Source organism: Manacus vitellinus, unplaced genomic scaffold (assembly GCF_001715985.3).
Source record: "Manacus vitellinus isolate BGI_N305 unplaced genomic scaffold, ASM171598v3 scaffold_18_pilon, whole genome shotgun sequence".
Classification (NCBI taxonomy): domain Eukaryota; kingdom Metazoa; phylum Chordata; class Aves; order Passeriformes; family Pipridae; genus Manacus; species Manacus vitellinus.
The window spans coordinates 2,308,531-2,324,435 of NW_021939324.1; the positions used below are offsets into that span (position 1 = coordinate 2,308,531).

Here is a 15,905-nt window from a genome sequence, read left to right on the forward strand (position 1 = left end):
AGGCAGGGTAAAAACTGTTAAAAAAGCTGTTTAAAAAAAGTGTTAAAAATGCAAGAGAGAACCAAGCAAAATAAAAAAGCTATTTTCATAGACTATACATTATGTTATCACATTTTTTTAAGAAAAGACAAGGTCATACACAGAGAAAACAGTGAAAGGAGCAGGAATGAAATGGATGAGATAATCAGAAGTGGACAGTGCTTGCAGGATTTTACAGGAGACCACCAGAAATGTATGTGTAAGCCATTTGGGATGCAGTTCAGACCTGCCATGCACTGTTTTTAGAAACTGAGGGAGAAAAGGAAAATAATATTAAAGTACTTTTTAATTTGTCACAGTATGGAAATTAATTGCTATAAAAAAGAAACTCTCAGATTTTACCTGATTTTACTGTTTCTTTACCATCAAGATATTTAGAATGACATTTTGTAATTGATCTTGGCTGCAACTGAGCAGCACATACGCACTAGGTAGTTCCCATTTCTTTGCTGTATGATCAGTCAAACATCAGTCAAACCATTCATGTCCTGTTATTTAAAAGAGGCTAAAAGAAATGGGAACTGCATTAAATGAGAAAATAGTGAAAGCAAATGAATGTATAATGACTGCTAAGCAATGAATATTAGGCAGTAATTAAGTATTTTTATTTCTGTGCCTGTTGGAGAATAGTTCAAAATCAGTGAAAATAATGAAAAAATAGTATCAGTTGGTTAATAGCTAATGCATCTACCATGCTATATATCCTAAGTCACTGGAGATGAAAAGTCTTTTTTAGTTTTAAATAGAAAAGATTGTGGATGACACAGAGACTTCCCAACAGGAGCTGCAGAGTGTTAACTGTGGTCAGTTCTACTCTTGGCAACTGGAGTCATGTTTCATGAAAGATGCATGCCTGCATCCTGGATGAGGCTTTCCAAACAAGCTCTTGCTGTTTGCATGGTAATGAAGCATTCCCAAAAGGTGTTGAAAATAGTCAGCAGGACTAATGAGATTTTAGCACAAGGCTCAAATCAGTATGCCAGCCACATTTCACAGGCTGCAGTCAGTGCCAGCTGCAGGGATGAGAGGTCACGTTCCTTTTCAATTACACCCCCTTCATGATAGGCGTGAGCAGTGCAGTGTTTCCAGTTTGGCATTTGCAGGTTGGATAGTACAGGTGCAGGGGTGTCTCGACCCCAAAGAAAAATGTGGTACATCTGGCTTCTGTAGGGGAAGAGGTAGGAAGAGGGTGGCAGGGACACTAAAGAAAGAAATGACAAGTATGTATGAGAAGTCAGTGGCAGCATTGTCCCACTCCACTTCGTGATGTGAAGGAATGCTACGTGGTCATTACTCAAAGGTAACATCCTGTGCAAAAACATAAAACTTCTTACTTGAAACCGGGGATTTTTATTCTTCTAGCTGAAGAAAATAAGGTAAGAAAGAACAAATCATGTAACAAGAGAAGGGAAAAAGTGAGCAGTAACAAAGAAAGGAAAAGAATCCCCCAAAAGATGGAGAAATTTGATATCCAAAGGTGAGGGTATCACCAAGAGTTTAGAGACCAGGTTCTGGGGTTTATCTCTGCCCCTGGATGTCCATCCTCTGGGGCAATGAGGTGAAGGAGATGGTCTTGTATTTCCTTCAGAAAGCATCTCCTCCAATGCCATTTAACTCTGGTTCCTCTGGACTCATCTCCACGTCTCTGTGCTTTGAATTGCTTCCTCACCCTTGGCCTTCATCAAATGAAATTATGCACAAGAGGTCATCTGTTGTAATTTTTAAGGGCAGAAGGGTTTCTCACCAAAAGTGGAGTCTAAATTCCAAGTCTCACTTGCAAATCCAGAGTATGACTAAACCAAAGCCCCAGTGTGTCCCACAACGGTGCTGGGCAGCTCCTTTTCTTTATCCATCAACTGAACTCAGCATACCATCACTTTGCCTTAAAACATGTCTGATCTTTTAGTTGTTCCAGGTTTTTTTCAGATACTCAGGATTTTTGTAGATTTTTTCAGATACTCAGTTTTTTTCTACAATTCTTTTTGGGCAATAAGCAATCCATTAAAGAAATAAATGTTCTCTCCTTTCAACAAACCAGCTGCTTTCAGTGTGTGTTGTTGCAAGGGCTGGACGGGTCAGAGCATGACTGTGCTATAATGTGCAGTGTCTGCTCTTCTTCATGTTGGCTCCAGGCCCTGTGAAGTCAGTGGGGGCTCAACCAGACAAGACAATGAAAAGTGAAAGACTTCTGCAGGAATCTGCACACAGAAATACAGACTTCAATAATATATTCTTTCTCATGGGGGTGAAGCAACAGATTTCCATTTTCTACTGTTGTGAAAAACAGAAACTTAATTCAGCCATCGTGCATGCTGTTTTCTTTCACCTAGGGGGAGTTCCAAGGTCTTTTCCTTGTGGTAATTAACAGCTTTGCAACCCCACAGTGCCTGCAAAGGCACTGTGAAACAAAGGCAGCTCAGGGAGACTTGGAGAAGAGGAATAAGGTGGAGAGGAAAGCCCCATGTTCAGTTTCATCTCTCTCTGGACAAATGAAATGACCTTTCTGAGCAGAACACAGTGGCAGAACATAACAAAGTATTCATTATTACACTTAATTAATGTAATTTTAAGTGCTGGGTTCAATTTGGAGACAGGATTCTTCATGAGTTGAAGTGTGGCACAGTTGTGTGTAAATCAGCAGATTTTTACAAGCGTACATATGTAAGAATGTCAAAATCATACAATTCATATTTATGAATAGAAGAAAATGTACATGGATTCTAGGCATAAGTATTTTGTTTGAAATCTCTGTGTGGAAATGATTCAGCAGCAGCTAAATTGTAAAGGTAGAACGCTAAAGTCTCCTCGCTGTTATGTTAAGCTTATGCCATCTGAGAAATAGGAGCACTGATGTGCTATTCCACAAGCCATATGAAGTGAAAGAGACAGCAAAACTCTGTCCCATTTTTAGAATTCAGTTTTTGGAAGAATTTTCCACTGCTGAAAGGGAAGTAGCAGTGGGAGGTTTGTGAATGGTCTAGATGATAAACAACTTGAATCACACACAGGCTGAGGAGTCACAGTGGTTAAAATCCTCACCCCTTTGAAGCTGACAGGAGATTCGGCAGCCAAACGCAAGAGAGCCAGCCTCCACAAGCACTGGTTTGGCCCTCCCTGCAACGTTGCAAGAGCTTTGCAAATCGTTCTGTTGGCAAAACAAAGTGAGTGTTGCGGAAGGAGAAGGAAAAACAGGAGCTATTTGTTCCATTGCAAATGACAGTCAGAAATGCTTACTGGTCTCCTGCATCATTATTCTTCCCTGGAACCAAACTTTGGATCTCAGGTGGAAAATTTTCTTGACGTGTGGAGACAGATATATTTAATCCATGAAACTAAAGGCAAACTGAAACCAAAGTGCCTCCAGGAAGAGTAAAGCCAAGAAGAGCTTTGAGAAATATGGTTCATGCACCCACACTTGCAGTCGGAAGTCAGGCTGGGACATGGTTCACCACTCACGCTAGAGGGATTTCAACACTGAGAGAATAATACCTACTAGTCACCACCACAACTCTCTTTTCCAACACTTTTTACTAAAAGATATTCCAGAATTTCTCCTTGTTGGGAGAAGCTGTTTGATCAACTTCTAGTAAATTAGAGAAGTTCAGCTGAAATTGGTTTGAAGTGCCACCTTCTTTTTGCTGCACAAAGAGAAGCCCTAGGACAATGAAGAAGGATAATTAAGAAAAATATGAGAGCAAAGGATTTCAGAAGTTGTGTGTGTGCCAGCAGTGGATAAATGGTTTGCTGATTGAGGTATAATAAAAAAAATCGACACAAAAGTATATTGGTATAATCTGAATGTCCTTTTACTGTGCACCCAGTACTTGAAAAAAGGAAGTATTGCTAGATACAGAAGGAGCTTCTGGCATTTCATGTACACACATTAAAAAGTATTTGAAAACATTAGTATGAAAAGGCAATGAATCTCTCTGCTAAAGCTGTCTGTGTCTGTGAGAGATAAGAGGTCAGGAGGAAGGAGAAAGAACAGTAATTTCTTTTAAATTATTCTTGTAATCCATTTACTTACAGCACAGCACCTACAAAACACCTTGCAACGGCTGAGCAGACGCTCTGGCAGAATGACATACCCTCACTGTTTCCTCACTTTTTCATTTTCTTGCAATATACTTTCTTTACTAAAGTAGTGAATTCTTCTGCTCAGGTGTTGTTCACAGTGCCATGCTAATAAGGACCTCTACTCATCAATGCAATAGAAATTAATAACATTAAGGAATTATTAGCATAGTAGTATTCATATGTTTAAACATGCATGCGAAATCCTTGGTGGGGTTTTGCTTTGGAATTTCTACAGCTCATCACAGTGTTCCCAGAGTCACAAAGTCCCTTGTGGTAGAAAAAGCTGCAGGACCCACCACTTCCACTGGCCATCACCAGGACCAGCCATTCCATGCCACCAGCCTTGTCCTACATCAGAGGAGAGGAATTATTGGGAAAGATTTGTATTTTTTACAGTTTTGTTCTGCCTAAAGGAAGATATTCTGGTCAAGTCTATGAGGCTCAGCTTTGTTTCCTGAATTTTGAAAGCAAAACTTCTCAGGAGGATAAACAATGGGCATTTAAGCTAGAGTCTTAAAAGGGAATAAATGTTGCTTGTGTTATGTCTCATAAAGCTTGAGAAGTGTAAGATGCATCTCAAAAGTTAAGAGGAAGACTTAGGGACAGTCAGTGAGGCTCACAGCAACAGTGGAGACAGCAGAGGTGGCTACAGTAAGTTCTGGGGGCTGAGTATGAGACCAAACTGGGCAGGGGGTTCCTGGACTCAGGGACAACCAAGCAAGGGTCTAGAGGAGAAGTCATACTGGGAACAGCTGAGGTCACTTGTTCAGCCTGGAGAAGCCCTCACAGCTGTCTGCAGCTTCCTGGTGAGGGTCAGTGGAGGGGCAGGCACTGATCTCTTGTCTCTGGTGACCAGTGACGGGACTCTAGGGAACAGCATGAATCTGAGTCAGGGGAGGTTTACGTTGGATAGTAGGAAAAGGTTCTTCACCCAGAGGGTAGTTGGGCACTGGAACAGGCTCCCCAGGTAAGTGGCCACAGCACCAAGCCTGAGAGAGTTCAAGAAGCGTTTGGACGATGCTCTCAGGCACATGGTGTGACTCTGGGGGTGTCCTGCGCAGGACCAGGAGACGGACTTAATGGTCTTTGTGGGTCCCTTCCAGCTCAGGAGAGTCTGTGATTCTGTGATTCAGTGAAGAGCTGAGTGTCCCGCAGGAACCGACAGCTCTGGCAGGCGGGACTGATGTGCCCGAGGCGTTGCCAGGGGCAACCGCGGCAGATTCCGGTGACGCCGGAATCTTCCGTCGGCGAGGCGAGCGGCGACAGCGATGGCGGTACGGTCAGGTCTGGGGGCTGAGCTGTAGAACGAGCTGCGGGTTCCCCGGGTCAGAGACACCCGGGCGGGAGCTGAGAAACTCGCCAGGAACACGCGCTGTCGGGGCGAGTGCGATCCCAGGGGGAAGCGCGGGAAGTGCTAAGTGGCTCCAGGAGCGCGCGGGCGTATAATCAGGATATAACCAGGATGCGGGGCGGCAGGGAGGGACACTGAATCCTCACCGGGGAGGAACCAGGAGAGGCATGCTTCTGTAACAAAAATGGTGTAACAAAAATGGCAGAGATCCCTGCCTGCAGGGAACCCCAGAATCTGGAAGCCCCCCGAAGGCAGATGTGGGTGTCACGCGTGCAGGTGTGCCCAGACGGATAAGCGTTCGGAGCAGGTTGCTGTGTTGTATTAGGAGCTAACCAAGCAAAGTTCTATGTGGGAATTTGAGTGGGAGATTCATTGTTTTGTGTACTCACAGGCAGAGCGACAGGCCTGCCTTAAGTCCTTGGAAGTGGAAAGTAAGTTACTGTTCAAGCCTGAGCTGGCAGGCCTGACCGACTCACAAGGCAGGTGAGACTGGACTCTCGCCTCTGCTTGGAGTAGAAGGACAAGTGACCCCCTTGCTACCCATGCGCCCCTACATAACAGATATGATGCTCTGGGACTGGAAGGAGAGGACTCTGCAACAAGTAGTCAAGACCAAGAAAAGTGCAGTGCTACAAAGTAGGAACAATCAACCACCCACGTTAGAACAAGTGCCACCAAAAAAAGCACAAAGGGTGTTAGTTGTTGAAGACTTCTCCCTGAGGGGCACAGAACCAGCTATTTGCCATCTGGATCACCTCTCTATAGACATTTGCTGCCTACCAGGGGCCCACATCCATGATATCACAAAGAGGCTACCAAGCCTTGTAAAAACAGAGGACTAACATCCACTACTACTATTTTGTGTAAGGTCAAATTAGGCTGCAACAAGGTGATTGAGAAATATCAAAGGGGACTTCACGTCTCTTGGAAAGAAGTTGAAAGGGTCAGGAACACAAGTAATATTGTCCTCTGCCCTTCCAGCTGGAGACTGGGACCCAGCACAAAGGAGAAAATGGATAAGATGAATGACTGCCTGCATGGCTGCTGCTATGCTCAGGGTTTTGGGTTCTGTGATGTGGGATGCACCTTCAAGAGCCTGGGCATGTTGACACCAGGTGGGGTGCACCTGACCAAGTGGGTTAAGAGTGTTCTGGGACTGACAGAACTTATTAGCTGGATTTGATAGGGGAAAGGGGTGTTGTGAACATCAGAGAAAACAGGAACCAACACCTTAGGAAGCACCGTAAGTCATCCCAAAGGAATCAGAGGCCTTCTACCATAAGGTGAAGAAGTTGACAGTCCAGCTGAAGTGCCTCTACACCAATGCATGCAACATGGGTAACAAGCAATTAGTTGAAAACCATGATGCAGTTAGAAAACTATGACCTAATTGCTATCATGGAAGCATGGTGGGACAACTGGAACACTGCAGCTGAGTGTTGCACTCTGTGTTAAGGAAAGGGCTAGATTTTTAAGAGCTGTGTTTGAGAAACAGTCACAGACAGGTTGAGAGCCTGGGGTGAAAATCAAGGACAGGACGAACAAAGGACACCTGGAGGTGGAGGTAACTATAGGCTGCCTGATCGGGGAGCCTGTTGACGAGGCCACCTTGGTTTGGCTACAGGACACAGCTTGCTCACAAGCTCCCATCCTGATGAGGGATTTCAACCACCTGGGCATCCGCTGGGAAAGCAATGCAGCTGGTTATAAGCAATCCAGGGCACTCCTGGATAGCTTCCTGGTCTAGGTGTGGGGCAGACCAACTGAGGAGAAGCATTACTGGGCCTGGGGCTTGGTGCTCATTGATGTAGATGAGCTCATCAGAGGAGTTAAGTCTGGAGGCAGCCCAGGCTGTAATGACCATGCCTTGGTGAAGTTTGTAATCTCCAGGAGCATAGGCCTAGCAAGGAAAAAAATCAGAATCCTGAAGGTTGGAAGAACAAATTTAAATATGTTTAAGGACTGGGTGAATTAGATCCCTTGGGAAACTGTCCTTAAGGACAGAGGGACTGACCAAATCTGGCAAGTCTTAAAGGCCACTTTTATTAGAGCACAAGAACTTTCCCTCACAATGTGTAGGACATACACAAGGCAGGCCAGAAGCAAGCGTGGCTGAGCAAAGGTCTGCTCCTCAAACTGAGAAGAAAGAAGGAAATGCACAGCCGGTGGAAGCAGGGACAGGTGACCTGGGGAGTGTACTGGGATACAGTTCAGACATGTAGGGACAGGGTAAAGGAAGCCAAGGCACAGATGGAACTAGACGTGGCCAGCGATGCAAAGAATAACAAGAAGAGATTCTGTAAGGACATAGATCAGAAGACAAAGGCCAAGAAGATAAAGGACCCATATAAATGAGAAAGGAGAACTGTTAACAACAGATATGGAGAAGGCTGAGGTACTCAATGAGTTCATCATCTCAGTTGTCACTGGCTGGGAGTCAGGCTTCCCACATCTCTCAAGAGACCTTTAGGTGGGAGTCAGAGGAGTGAAGTCCCTCCCACTCTAAAGAAAGGGCAGGTTCTGGACCCCTTGATGAAACTGAACAACTGCAAGTCTGTGGGGCCTGACAACATGCATTCCAGGGTCCTGGGGCAACTGAGCTCTGTCGTTGCCAAACTGTTCTCCATCGTATGTCAAAAGTCATGGCAGTGAGGCCATGTCCTTGGTGATTAGAAAAAGGGAAACATTGCTTCTATTTTTAAAAAGGGAAGCAGGGAAGACTTGGGGAATTACAGACCAGTTAGCCTGACCTCTGTGCCTGGGTAGATAATGTTGCAGATCCTCATGCAAGCAATGCTAAATCACATACAAGACAAGGAGGTGATCCAAGATAGACAGCGTGGCTTTACAAAGGCAGATCAGTCTGGATGATGGAGTGACTGCAGCAGTCAATAATTCACAACCAATGCAATTTGATGCGTTTCAGTGCTGTAAGTGAGCAAGTGAGCAGCTTGGTCCTAATCCCTAATGCTCTGTGGCAGTCCTAGTCATGGACTGACACAAGGAGTGTACAGGTAGAGGATGACTGTAGTTCAATACAAAAATTGAGTAGTTTGTCTTGGTCCAGTAATTTTTCAAATCGCCTCTGTCATTTGAGAAAGCTCCTCTTTGCACCAGTCTTACTTGAAAGCAATAGTGTTCTTTGTCCACCATTGTTTTTAAATGTCTTTGGTAGTCTGGATGAGGCCTGAAGAGTCTGAAGCATATACTCCCATTGCGGGCATTTAAAGGTGAGGCTGTTTACAGAGCATACCATGGGAACAAATTTCTCTATAAAGGCTTTGGGGACTGTTTTTAAAGTCTGTAAGGAGAAAGAAGAAGAAAATAGGCTTCTCAGAGGCTTGCTACCAGTGGCATCATAGGCAGTCTCTGTGATTCAGCAGAGTGATTGTAAACCATCTTCAGTTATCACTGCCACCTTGTGAGAAGAGTGGTAAGATGAGAAGTTATTCTGGGGGATATTTGGAGTAAAGTGTGAAAAAATGGATGATGTGGAGGGACAAGATGTTATCTAATATAATAACCCACTTGTGTTGTTGGTACCAGGGCAGAAAGGATTTTTCTCCTTTCATCTTCAGTTATCATAGTGTGGAAATGCAATATAGGGAGAAAAGGCACATCCATACAAAATGTTAAGTACAAGCTTTTATAGATGAGTGTAACATAGAACAGGATGAGAAAAGCAACACTAAAGCTTCTAGCCTGTTATACTCATGACCTTCAGCAGCCTTGAAGGGTCTTTTTAGATTTTCAGGTGCATTTTCGGATGCTTGGCCCCAAGCTTGGTTGGATTTGAATTTATTTCTGAAATTACTAGTAGAAGTTTTGGGGTGAAGCGTTCTAATTCATGGCACTAATAGCAGGGGAAACAGTAGTACCGTTCTTGGTAGGGTGTTCTACCTGCCCCTGTGACCTTCAGGACTGTGGGATGTCCGCCGGGATCGGCTCCTTGTTGCCTGGGGCTCCCGCGAGGAAACCTGGTGTCTCTGCTGATGCCGGTCGCTCCTCCTCGAGCGGACTGGGGCATCCTGTTCAGGCCTTTCAGCGTGGTCCTCATCGCTAGAGGTGTCAGTAGACGTGTCTTCAGCCCAACTCTGCTGCTGGCTCCTGCTGCTCGAGGAGTCGTAGTCCTGGGCGTGCTGACCCCTGCTGTGGCTCCTGTGGTGCCGCCTCGGGGACCTGCTTCGTTCCCTCTCTCGGGTCCTGGCACGGCCAGTGCCACGCTCCCTGCTGGAAGAGCTGCGCTGCTGGCGGCCTGTGAAGCGATTCCGCCTCCTTCCTGCAGAGCCGCGACGAGCTCTCTGTGCTCGATTAGTCCTGACAAAGCTGATGTAGTGCCCTATGGAGTACACCTCATAATTATTGTCTCCCACCTTGCGGAGGAGGTATTGGAAAGGCTCCCTGCAGATCGGGCACACAGCTGTGTTGCGGGACCATTGCAGTATGCAAGGAAAGCAAAAAGAGTGGCTGCACCAGCTCACAGAGACTTGGTCCTTAATGGTGTCCATGCAGATCGGGCACGTTTGGTTCTCTGTGTCACGTGGAGGCACAGCCTGGGGCACCTGGTTGGTGCTGGCAGCAGGGGAAGAGGTGCCATCTCCTGGTGAGACCTCCTCTGCCATCTGGCTCTGCAAACCAAAGAGACACAAAGCTCCTGACCTGCCCTGGAGACACAATCCAGAGATGCAGTCTGCAGAAAGCAGCCAAGCTGCCCCAGTCGAGCGCTAAACAGCTCCCGCTCGGCCTCGGGGCTGTGCTTGGGCTGCCACAAGTACCAAGGACTATCCTGAGGCAGATAAGTGACACCAGAGGTGTCTTTGCATGTGACAGCTCTCGGGGGAGAGTGGTAACTCACCTCTCTGACATGTGTAAGCAGGAATTGGGAAGGTGGGGATGAGGTTCCTGGCCTCTCAGCAACAGCATCTGGAGCCTGGGCACGCGGCAGGTCCATACCAGTACCCAGGCCCTGCCACTGTCACCACCCTGCAAATCCTCTCTATGCTCTCAGAAGGCAGCCAATGGGATGGAGTTCCATGCTCTCCTCAACTGCAGATGTCTGTTCCCACGGGAGGAGGGTGGGCACTCTGATCCTTCAGAGCTTCCCCACACCACAAAACAGATTGTCACACATGTCACGATGACTGTGGTGACATCACAGTGCTTTCAGGGACTACCCATAGAACACAGAAGCCCTGGCCTCAGGGAACAAAAGCTTCCCAGATAGCTTATTTCACTAGACTGACTCCCTGTCAAACAGAATTCCCTTGCTGTATTTTTTATATAAAGTCACAGGCCTCGCTGTTTATGCCCAGCTCTGTGTTCTGTTTTAGAAATAAATCATCTCAAGGCATTTCTTCTACCTTATAGCTTCTAGCTTGTTATCCTCAAAACCTTGGGCAGCCTTGCATAGGTCTCTGGATTTTTGGATGCATTTTTAAATGGAGAATAGATCCTACGCCTCAAGCTTGACAGTTGTATTTGACTTTATTTTTGAAGTAGGAGCAGTTTTGGTGTGAAGCTTTCTAATTCATGGCATTAGTAGCAGGATATACAGCATTACCCTTCTTGGTTGGGTGTGCTACCTGTCCCTGCGCCTGTCAGGACTGCGGGACCTCCTCTGGGATCGGCTCCTTGCCACCCGTGATTCCCGGGAGGAACCCCCTCGTTCTCGCTGGCGGCGCTCGCTCCTCCTCGAGCGGACTGGGGCATCCTGTTCAGGCCTTTCAGCGTGGTCCTCATCGCTAGAGGTGTCAGTAGACGTGTCTTCAGCCCAACTCTGCTGCTGGCTCCTGCTGCTCGAGGAGTCGTAGTCCTGGGCGTGCTGACCCCTGCTGTGGCTCCTGTGGTGCCGCCTCGGGGACCTGCTTCGTTCCCTCTCTCGGGTCCTGGCACGGCCAGTGCCACGCTCCCTGCTGGAAGAGCTGCGCTGCTGGCGGCCTGTGAAGCGATTCCGCCTCCTTCCTGCAGAGCCGCGACGAGCTCTCTGTGCTCGATTAGGCCTGTCAAACCTAATGTAGTACACCTCGTAATTGTTGTCTGCCACCTTGCGGAAGAGGTACTGGAAAGGCTCCTGGCAATTTGGGCAAACAGGTCTGATGCAAGACCATTCTAGTATGCAAGAAAAGCAGAAAGTGTGTCTGCACCAGCTCACAGAGACTTGGTCCTTAATGATATCCAGGCAGATTGGGCACTCAGAACCACGTGGAGGCACAGCCTGGGGCACCTGGTTGGTGCTGGCAGCAGGGGAAGAGGTGCCATCTCCTGGTGAGACCTCCTCTGCCATCTGGCTCTGCAAACCAAAGAGACACAAAGCTCCTGACCTGCCCTGGAGACACAATCCAGAGATGCAGTCTGCAGAAAGCAGCCAAGCTGCCCCAGTCGAGCGCTAAACAGCTCCCGCTCGGCCTCGGGGCTGTGCTTGGGCTGCCACAAGTACCAAGGACTATCCTGAGGCAGATGAGTGACACCAGAGGTGTCTTTGCATGTGACAGCTCTCGGGGGAGAGTGGTAACTCACCTCTCTGACATGTGTAAGCAGGAATTGGGAAGGTGGGGATGAGGTTCCTGGCCCCTCAACAACAGCAGTCAGAGCCTGTGCTTGCAGGAGTTGGGACCAGCTCCCCAGGCTCTGCCACTATTGCCCCTTGGCAAATCTTTTTATCCCTTAGAAGGCAGCCAACAGGATGGAAGTCTATACTCTGATCGACTGCAGATGTCTGTTCCCATGGGAGGAAGGCAGGCACTCTGGGCCTTCAGGGCTGCCCCACACCAAGGGTTGATGTCACATGTGTCACAATGACCCTGTGGCGACATCAGAGAGCTTTCAGAAATCACACCCAGAAGGCACAATGATTGATGTCACATGTCATAGTGATTTTCTGGTGACACCACAGGGCTTTCAGGGATTACCGATAGAACAGAGAAGCCCTGGCCTCAGGGAACAAAAGCTGCTCAGATAGCTCATCTCACTAGACTGCCTTGCTGTCAAGCAGAATTTCCTTGCTGTATTTTTTTTATAAAGTCACAGGCCTCACCCTTCATGTCCAGAACTGTTTTGTTCCAAATAACTCATCTCAAGGCATTTCTTACTCTACCAGCTTTCCAGGTCTGATCCAAGTCCCTCCATTGAGCACTGGGGAGGCTGCACCAGGAGTACTCTGTCCAGTCTTGGGTTCCCCAGCACAAGAGAGGTGGACATTCTGGAGAGCATCCAGCAAAGGTCCACAAAGATGATGAAGGGACTACAGCATCTCTCCTATTAGGAGGTGTGGAAAGCGCTGTCTCCAGGCTGTTCAACCTGGAGAAGACTCCAAAGGGGATCACTTTTCAGGGTATATGAATACCCGAAGGGAGGATAGAGCAAAGACTGAACCGGGTTCTTGTCAGGCATGCTCAGTGACAACAGACACAAAGCAAAACACAACAAAGCTAAAAGCTTCCCTCTGAACATCAGGAAACCTTTTTTTGCTCTGAGGGTGACTGAGCACTGGCAGAGGTTGCCCAGGAGATCCAGAGGTATCCTTGGAGATACTCAAAAGCGGTGTGACTGTGGTCCTTGGGCACCATCTCTGCTTGAGCAAGGGAGGTTGGACCTGATGACCTCTGGAGGTCCTTTTGCACATCAGGCATTCTATGATTTTGTGACTCAAAGCACACTTGTGCAGCTAAGGAAGCGTGTCTAGGTTGCCTGATGTGGGAAGATTTGAATGTTTCTGTATGTTCATGAAGAATCAGGTTTGCCTCGTGAAAGTTGATCATCCATGAAGTTGACACATCTTTTTTTTTACTTCGGGGGCTTTATCAGTTATTGCACAGAAAACCAACAAGCAAAACAAAAGCATGAGGACAGTATAGAGTTAAACATCTCCCTAAAGGTATTGGTTCTGTTTTCATACCATGTGTTTCATGTGACCCATCAGGTCACAATTTACAGCTAATGCAACTTGCTGCATGTCAGTGCTGTGAGTGAGCAAGTGAGCAAGCTTGATCCTGATCTGAATTCCTTGCTGCAGCATCCTAACATTCTGCTCTGTGGTAGTTCTAGTCATGGAGTGACGAAAGGAGTGTACAGAGTAGAGGATGACTGTAGTTCAGTACAAAAATTGAACACAGTTTATCTTGGTACAGTAATTAATTTTTTTGATCACCTCTATCTTTTGACAAAACTCCTCTTCATACCAGTTTTACTTGAAAGTAACAATCTGCAAGATTCCCATTAAGGCTGTTGAAACCCTATTTCCACACATTTCAAAATTAAACCCTGTACCATCAAATATAAAGGCCAGGAAAAAGTGCTATTTAATCCTTCACGGTCCCTCAAATAGGTGGAACTATCAATGCAGATTAATGTCTCTGCAATTAAACCTGCTTATTCACCATTCTTAAGTACATTTTACATAGGATGGTTATCATGGTTGCATGCAGTGACCCTCACCTCTCCCAAACAATTAAGGAGAGATGAGACTGGTATCCTGGGGACAGCATTAGGAGTACTGAAGAGCATGAATGCTAAAGTCCTAGGAAACAAAATAAAGTCAGTGCCAAGTGATTTATACCAATTGGATTGCAGGAACTAACCAGTTGCTCTCATCAGATATATTACCTCAATGGGAAAGGATTGATGAAAAGGATCATCAATTAATAGTGAGAACTCTAGGTGCAGCCCATACAAATACCTCTTAGTTGTATTCAAGGTCAATTGAGGATACAACTTGCTGCAGCAGCAATTGTAAGGGAAGACAATGGGGGTATCTTGGCCACTGAAATTCATGAAGTAATCTGGAATAATGCAAATAAATTTGAAAGAAAATTTCAGTCTTGGTGGCATATTCACTTACGACCCTACCAACAAGTAAAACTTTTGTTTTAACAATATGCAATGCTTTGTTATATATCACATAGCCGGTCATTGCATTGGGGTTAAATCACCACAGAATTATACTCTATCCTATATAACACAAAATTATGGGTCCAACAAAATGGGAACAAATAGCAGACTGTCAATGTTGATGCATGCATTGCATGGGAAAAACGGGGATTTATCTGTGAAAGTAACACCATTAGGGTGAACAAAATGTTTCTCAGTTCAAAATACATCCTGATGAAATCCTTGAACCTATGCTTTTATACCTGTTGGAAAGGGATGTATGAGAACTATTCTTGATTCCATACTTAGAGAAAACATCACTATAGAAATAAGCAAACATCTGCATTTGTGCTTTTAGTCAAATTAGGGCCTTCTGTCACAACCCATGAATTTCTACAATCTAGCTACACACCCTGTCAAGATTTACTGCCCACCCCCACGGGAATGAACCTTCCGCTGGTGAAAAAAATTACTGCAGCGCAACCACCTGTGTCGACTGCTGGACCGCATACAAAACAATGGACAAAGAATTCTAATCACCATTCATCACGATACAGAAGAGATACACCATGGCTTGGAAAGAATAAACCTCAGTGGTGGGACATTTTTTTCATGTGGTTACCACAAACAATAGGAATTCTAAATCTAATGCTGCATTGTATTGGAATTTTCCTGATTTATGTCATATTACGCTTATTGTTGAATATTGTTCTATATCTTAGAGTGTGCATATTAGCATTGTCACACAGATCTTTTCAGGTATACATAAAAAAAAAAATCAGTTAACCTGATCAAAAATTTCCCTCGATTTATAATTGCAGCATAATGTATCTCTGTTAAAAGCATAGAGGCAAATTGGTGACCACACCATCACTCTGGAACAAGAGAGATAACTTCAATCACAGGGTGGGTTGTGGTGATACTGGAGGTAGTGGAAACAGGTCCCTTGTTGAGGTGACAGACGAATCCCTACTGGCCTCCTTTGCCTTCCCAAGGGCCCTTAAACAATAGGTATGAGGCTCTGGAACTTGAGGGACAGGCAAATGACAATGTAGATGAAGATCCATCCTGGGGGTTGCCTAGGGCCAGTCAGTGAACCCCACACATTAAAACTGCCTCAAGTTCAATTTTCACCAAAGTCAGACTTCTAGTAGCAAAAATTACTTTTTTTGTTTTCTTTGTAATTCCATGACATTAGGGTGAGCAGGAGGCACTGCTCTGCAAGTTTAAAAGCCCACTAAAAAGTTTATAGTTTTTATACCCCAAATCCATATTGTCTAATTAGCATCCTCTATCACACAACATATTCAAATCCTATGCTTCCAATAATCACCTCCAGAAGAATGAAATTTCAGTATTTGATCCCCAAGAAAGATAGGCATTACATAGTTTCCTTTTTTCTTTTGTTGAATTAAAACAATATTTTAAATATCCTGAATATAAATTTTGTTTGCCTCTTTTACTAAAAGGTCTGAAGGAAAAGCAGGAGATGGTCTTATTTCCTTAGCAACAGAGTCAGGTGTGATTTATGCCACTGTATGTTCCTGCAGCTGTCTCCAAGCAACAAAACAAA

The 15,905-nt window shown here is 45.6% G+C and overlaps 2 protein-coding genes across 2 annotated transcripts; both read right to left on the bottom strand.

Annotated features, from left to right (window-relative positions):
* Positions 1–9,185: 9,185 nt before the first annotated feature.
* LOC108639243 (E3 ubiquitin-protein ligase Topors-like) lies at positions 9,186–10,590 on the bottom strand. The gene is made up of 2 exons (XM_018070255.2): positions 10,323–10,590; positions 9,186–10,095 (listed from the first exon to the last, which is right to left on the bottom strand). Exons 1-2 carry the CDS (start codon positions 10,416–10,418, stop codon positions 9,364–9,366), a joined length of 828 nt encoding a protein of 275 aa, XP_017925744.2. The 5' UTR covers positions 10,419–10,590; the 3' UTR covers positions 9,186–9,363.
* Positions 10,591–10,962: 372 nt separating this feature from the next.
* LOC108639244 (probable splicing factor, arginine/serine-rich 7) lies at positions 10,963–12,030 on the bottom strand. Its single transcript, XM_018070256.1, has 2 exons — positions 11,984–12,030; positions 10,963–11,756 (listed from the first exon to the last, which is right to left on the bottom strand). Exon 2 carries the CDS (start codon positions 11,748–11,750, stop codon positions 11,046–11,048), a length of 705 nt encoding a protein of 234 aa, XP_017925745.1. The 5' UTR covers positions 11,751–11,756; positions 11,984–12,030; the 3' UTR covers positions 10,963–11,045.
* Between the last annotated feature and the right edge of the window lie 3,875 nt (positions 12,031–15,905).

Coding starts and splice junctions, on each gene's coding strand:
- LOC108639244 (XM_018070256.1), bottom strand. CDS start 11,750: ATGGCAGAGGAGGTCTCACCAGGAGATGGCACCTCTTCCCCTGCTGCC.
- LOC108639243 (XM_018070255.2), bottom strand. CDS start 10,418: ATGGACCTGCCGCGTGCCCAGGCTCCAGATGCTGTTGCTGAGAGGCCA. Junction 10,096..10,322: donor TGCTTACACATGTCAGAGAG/GTGAGTTACCAC, acceptor TTTGGTTTGCAG/AGCCAGATGGCAGAGGAGGT.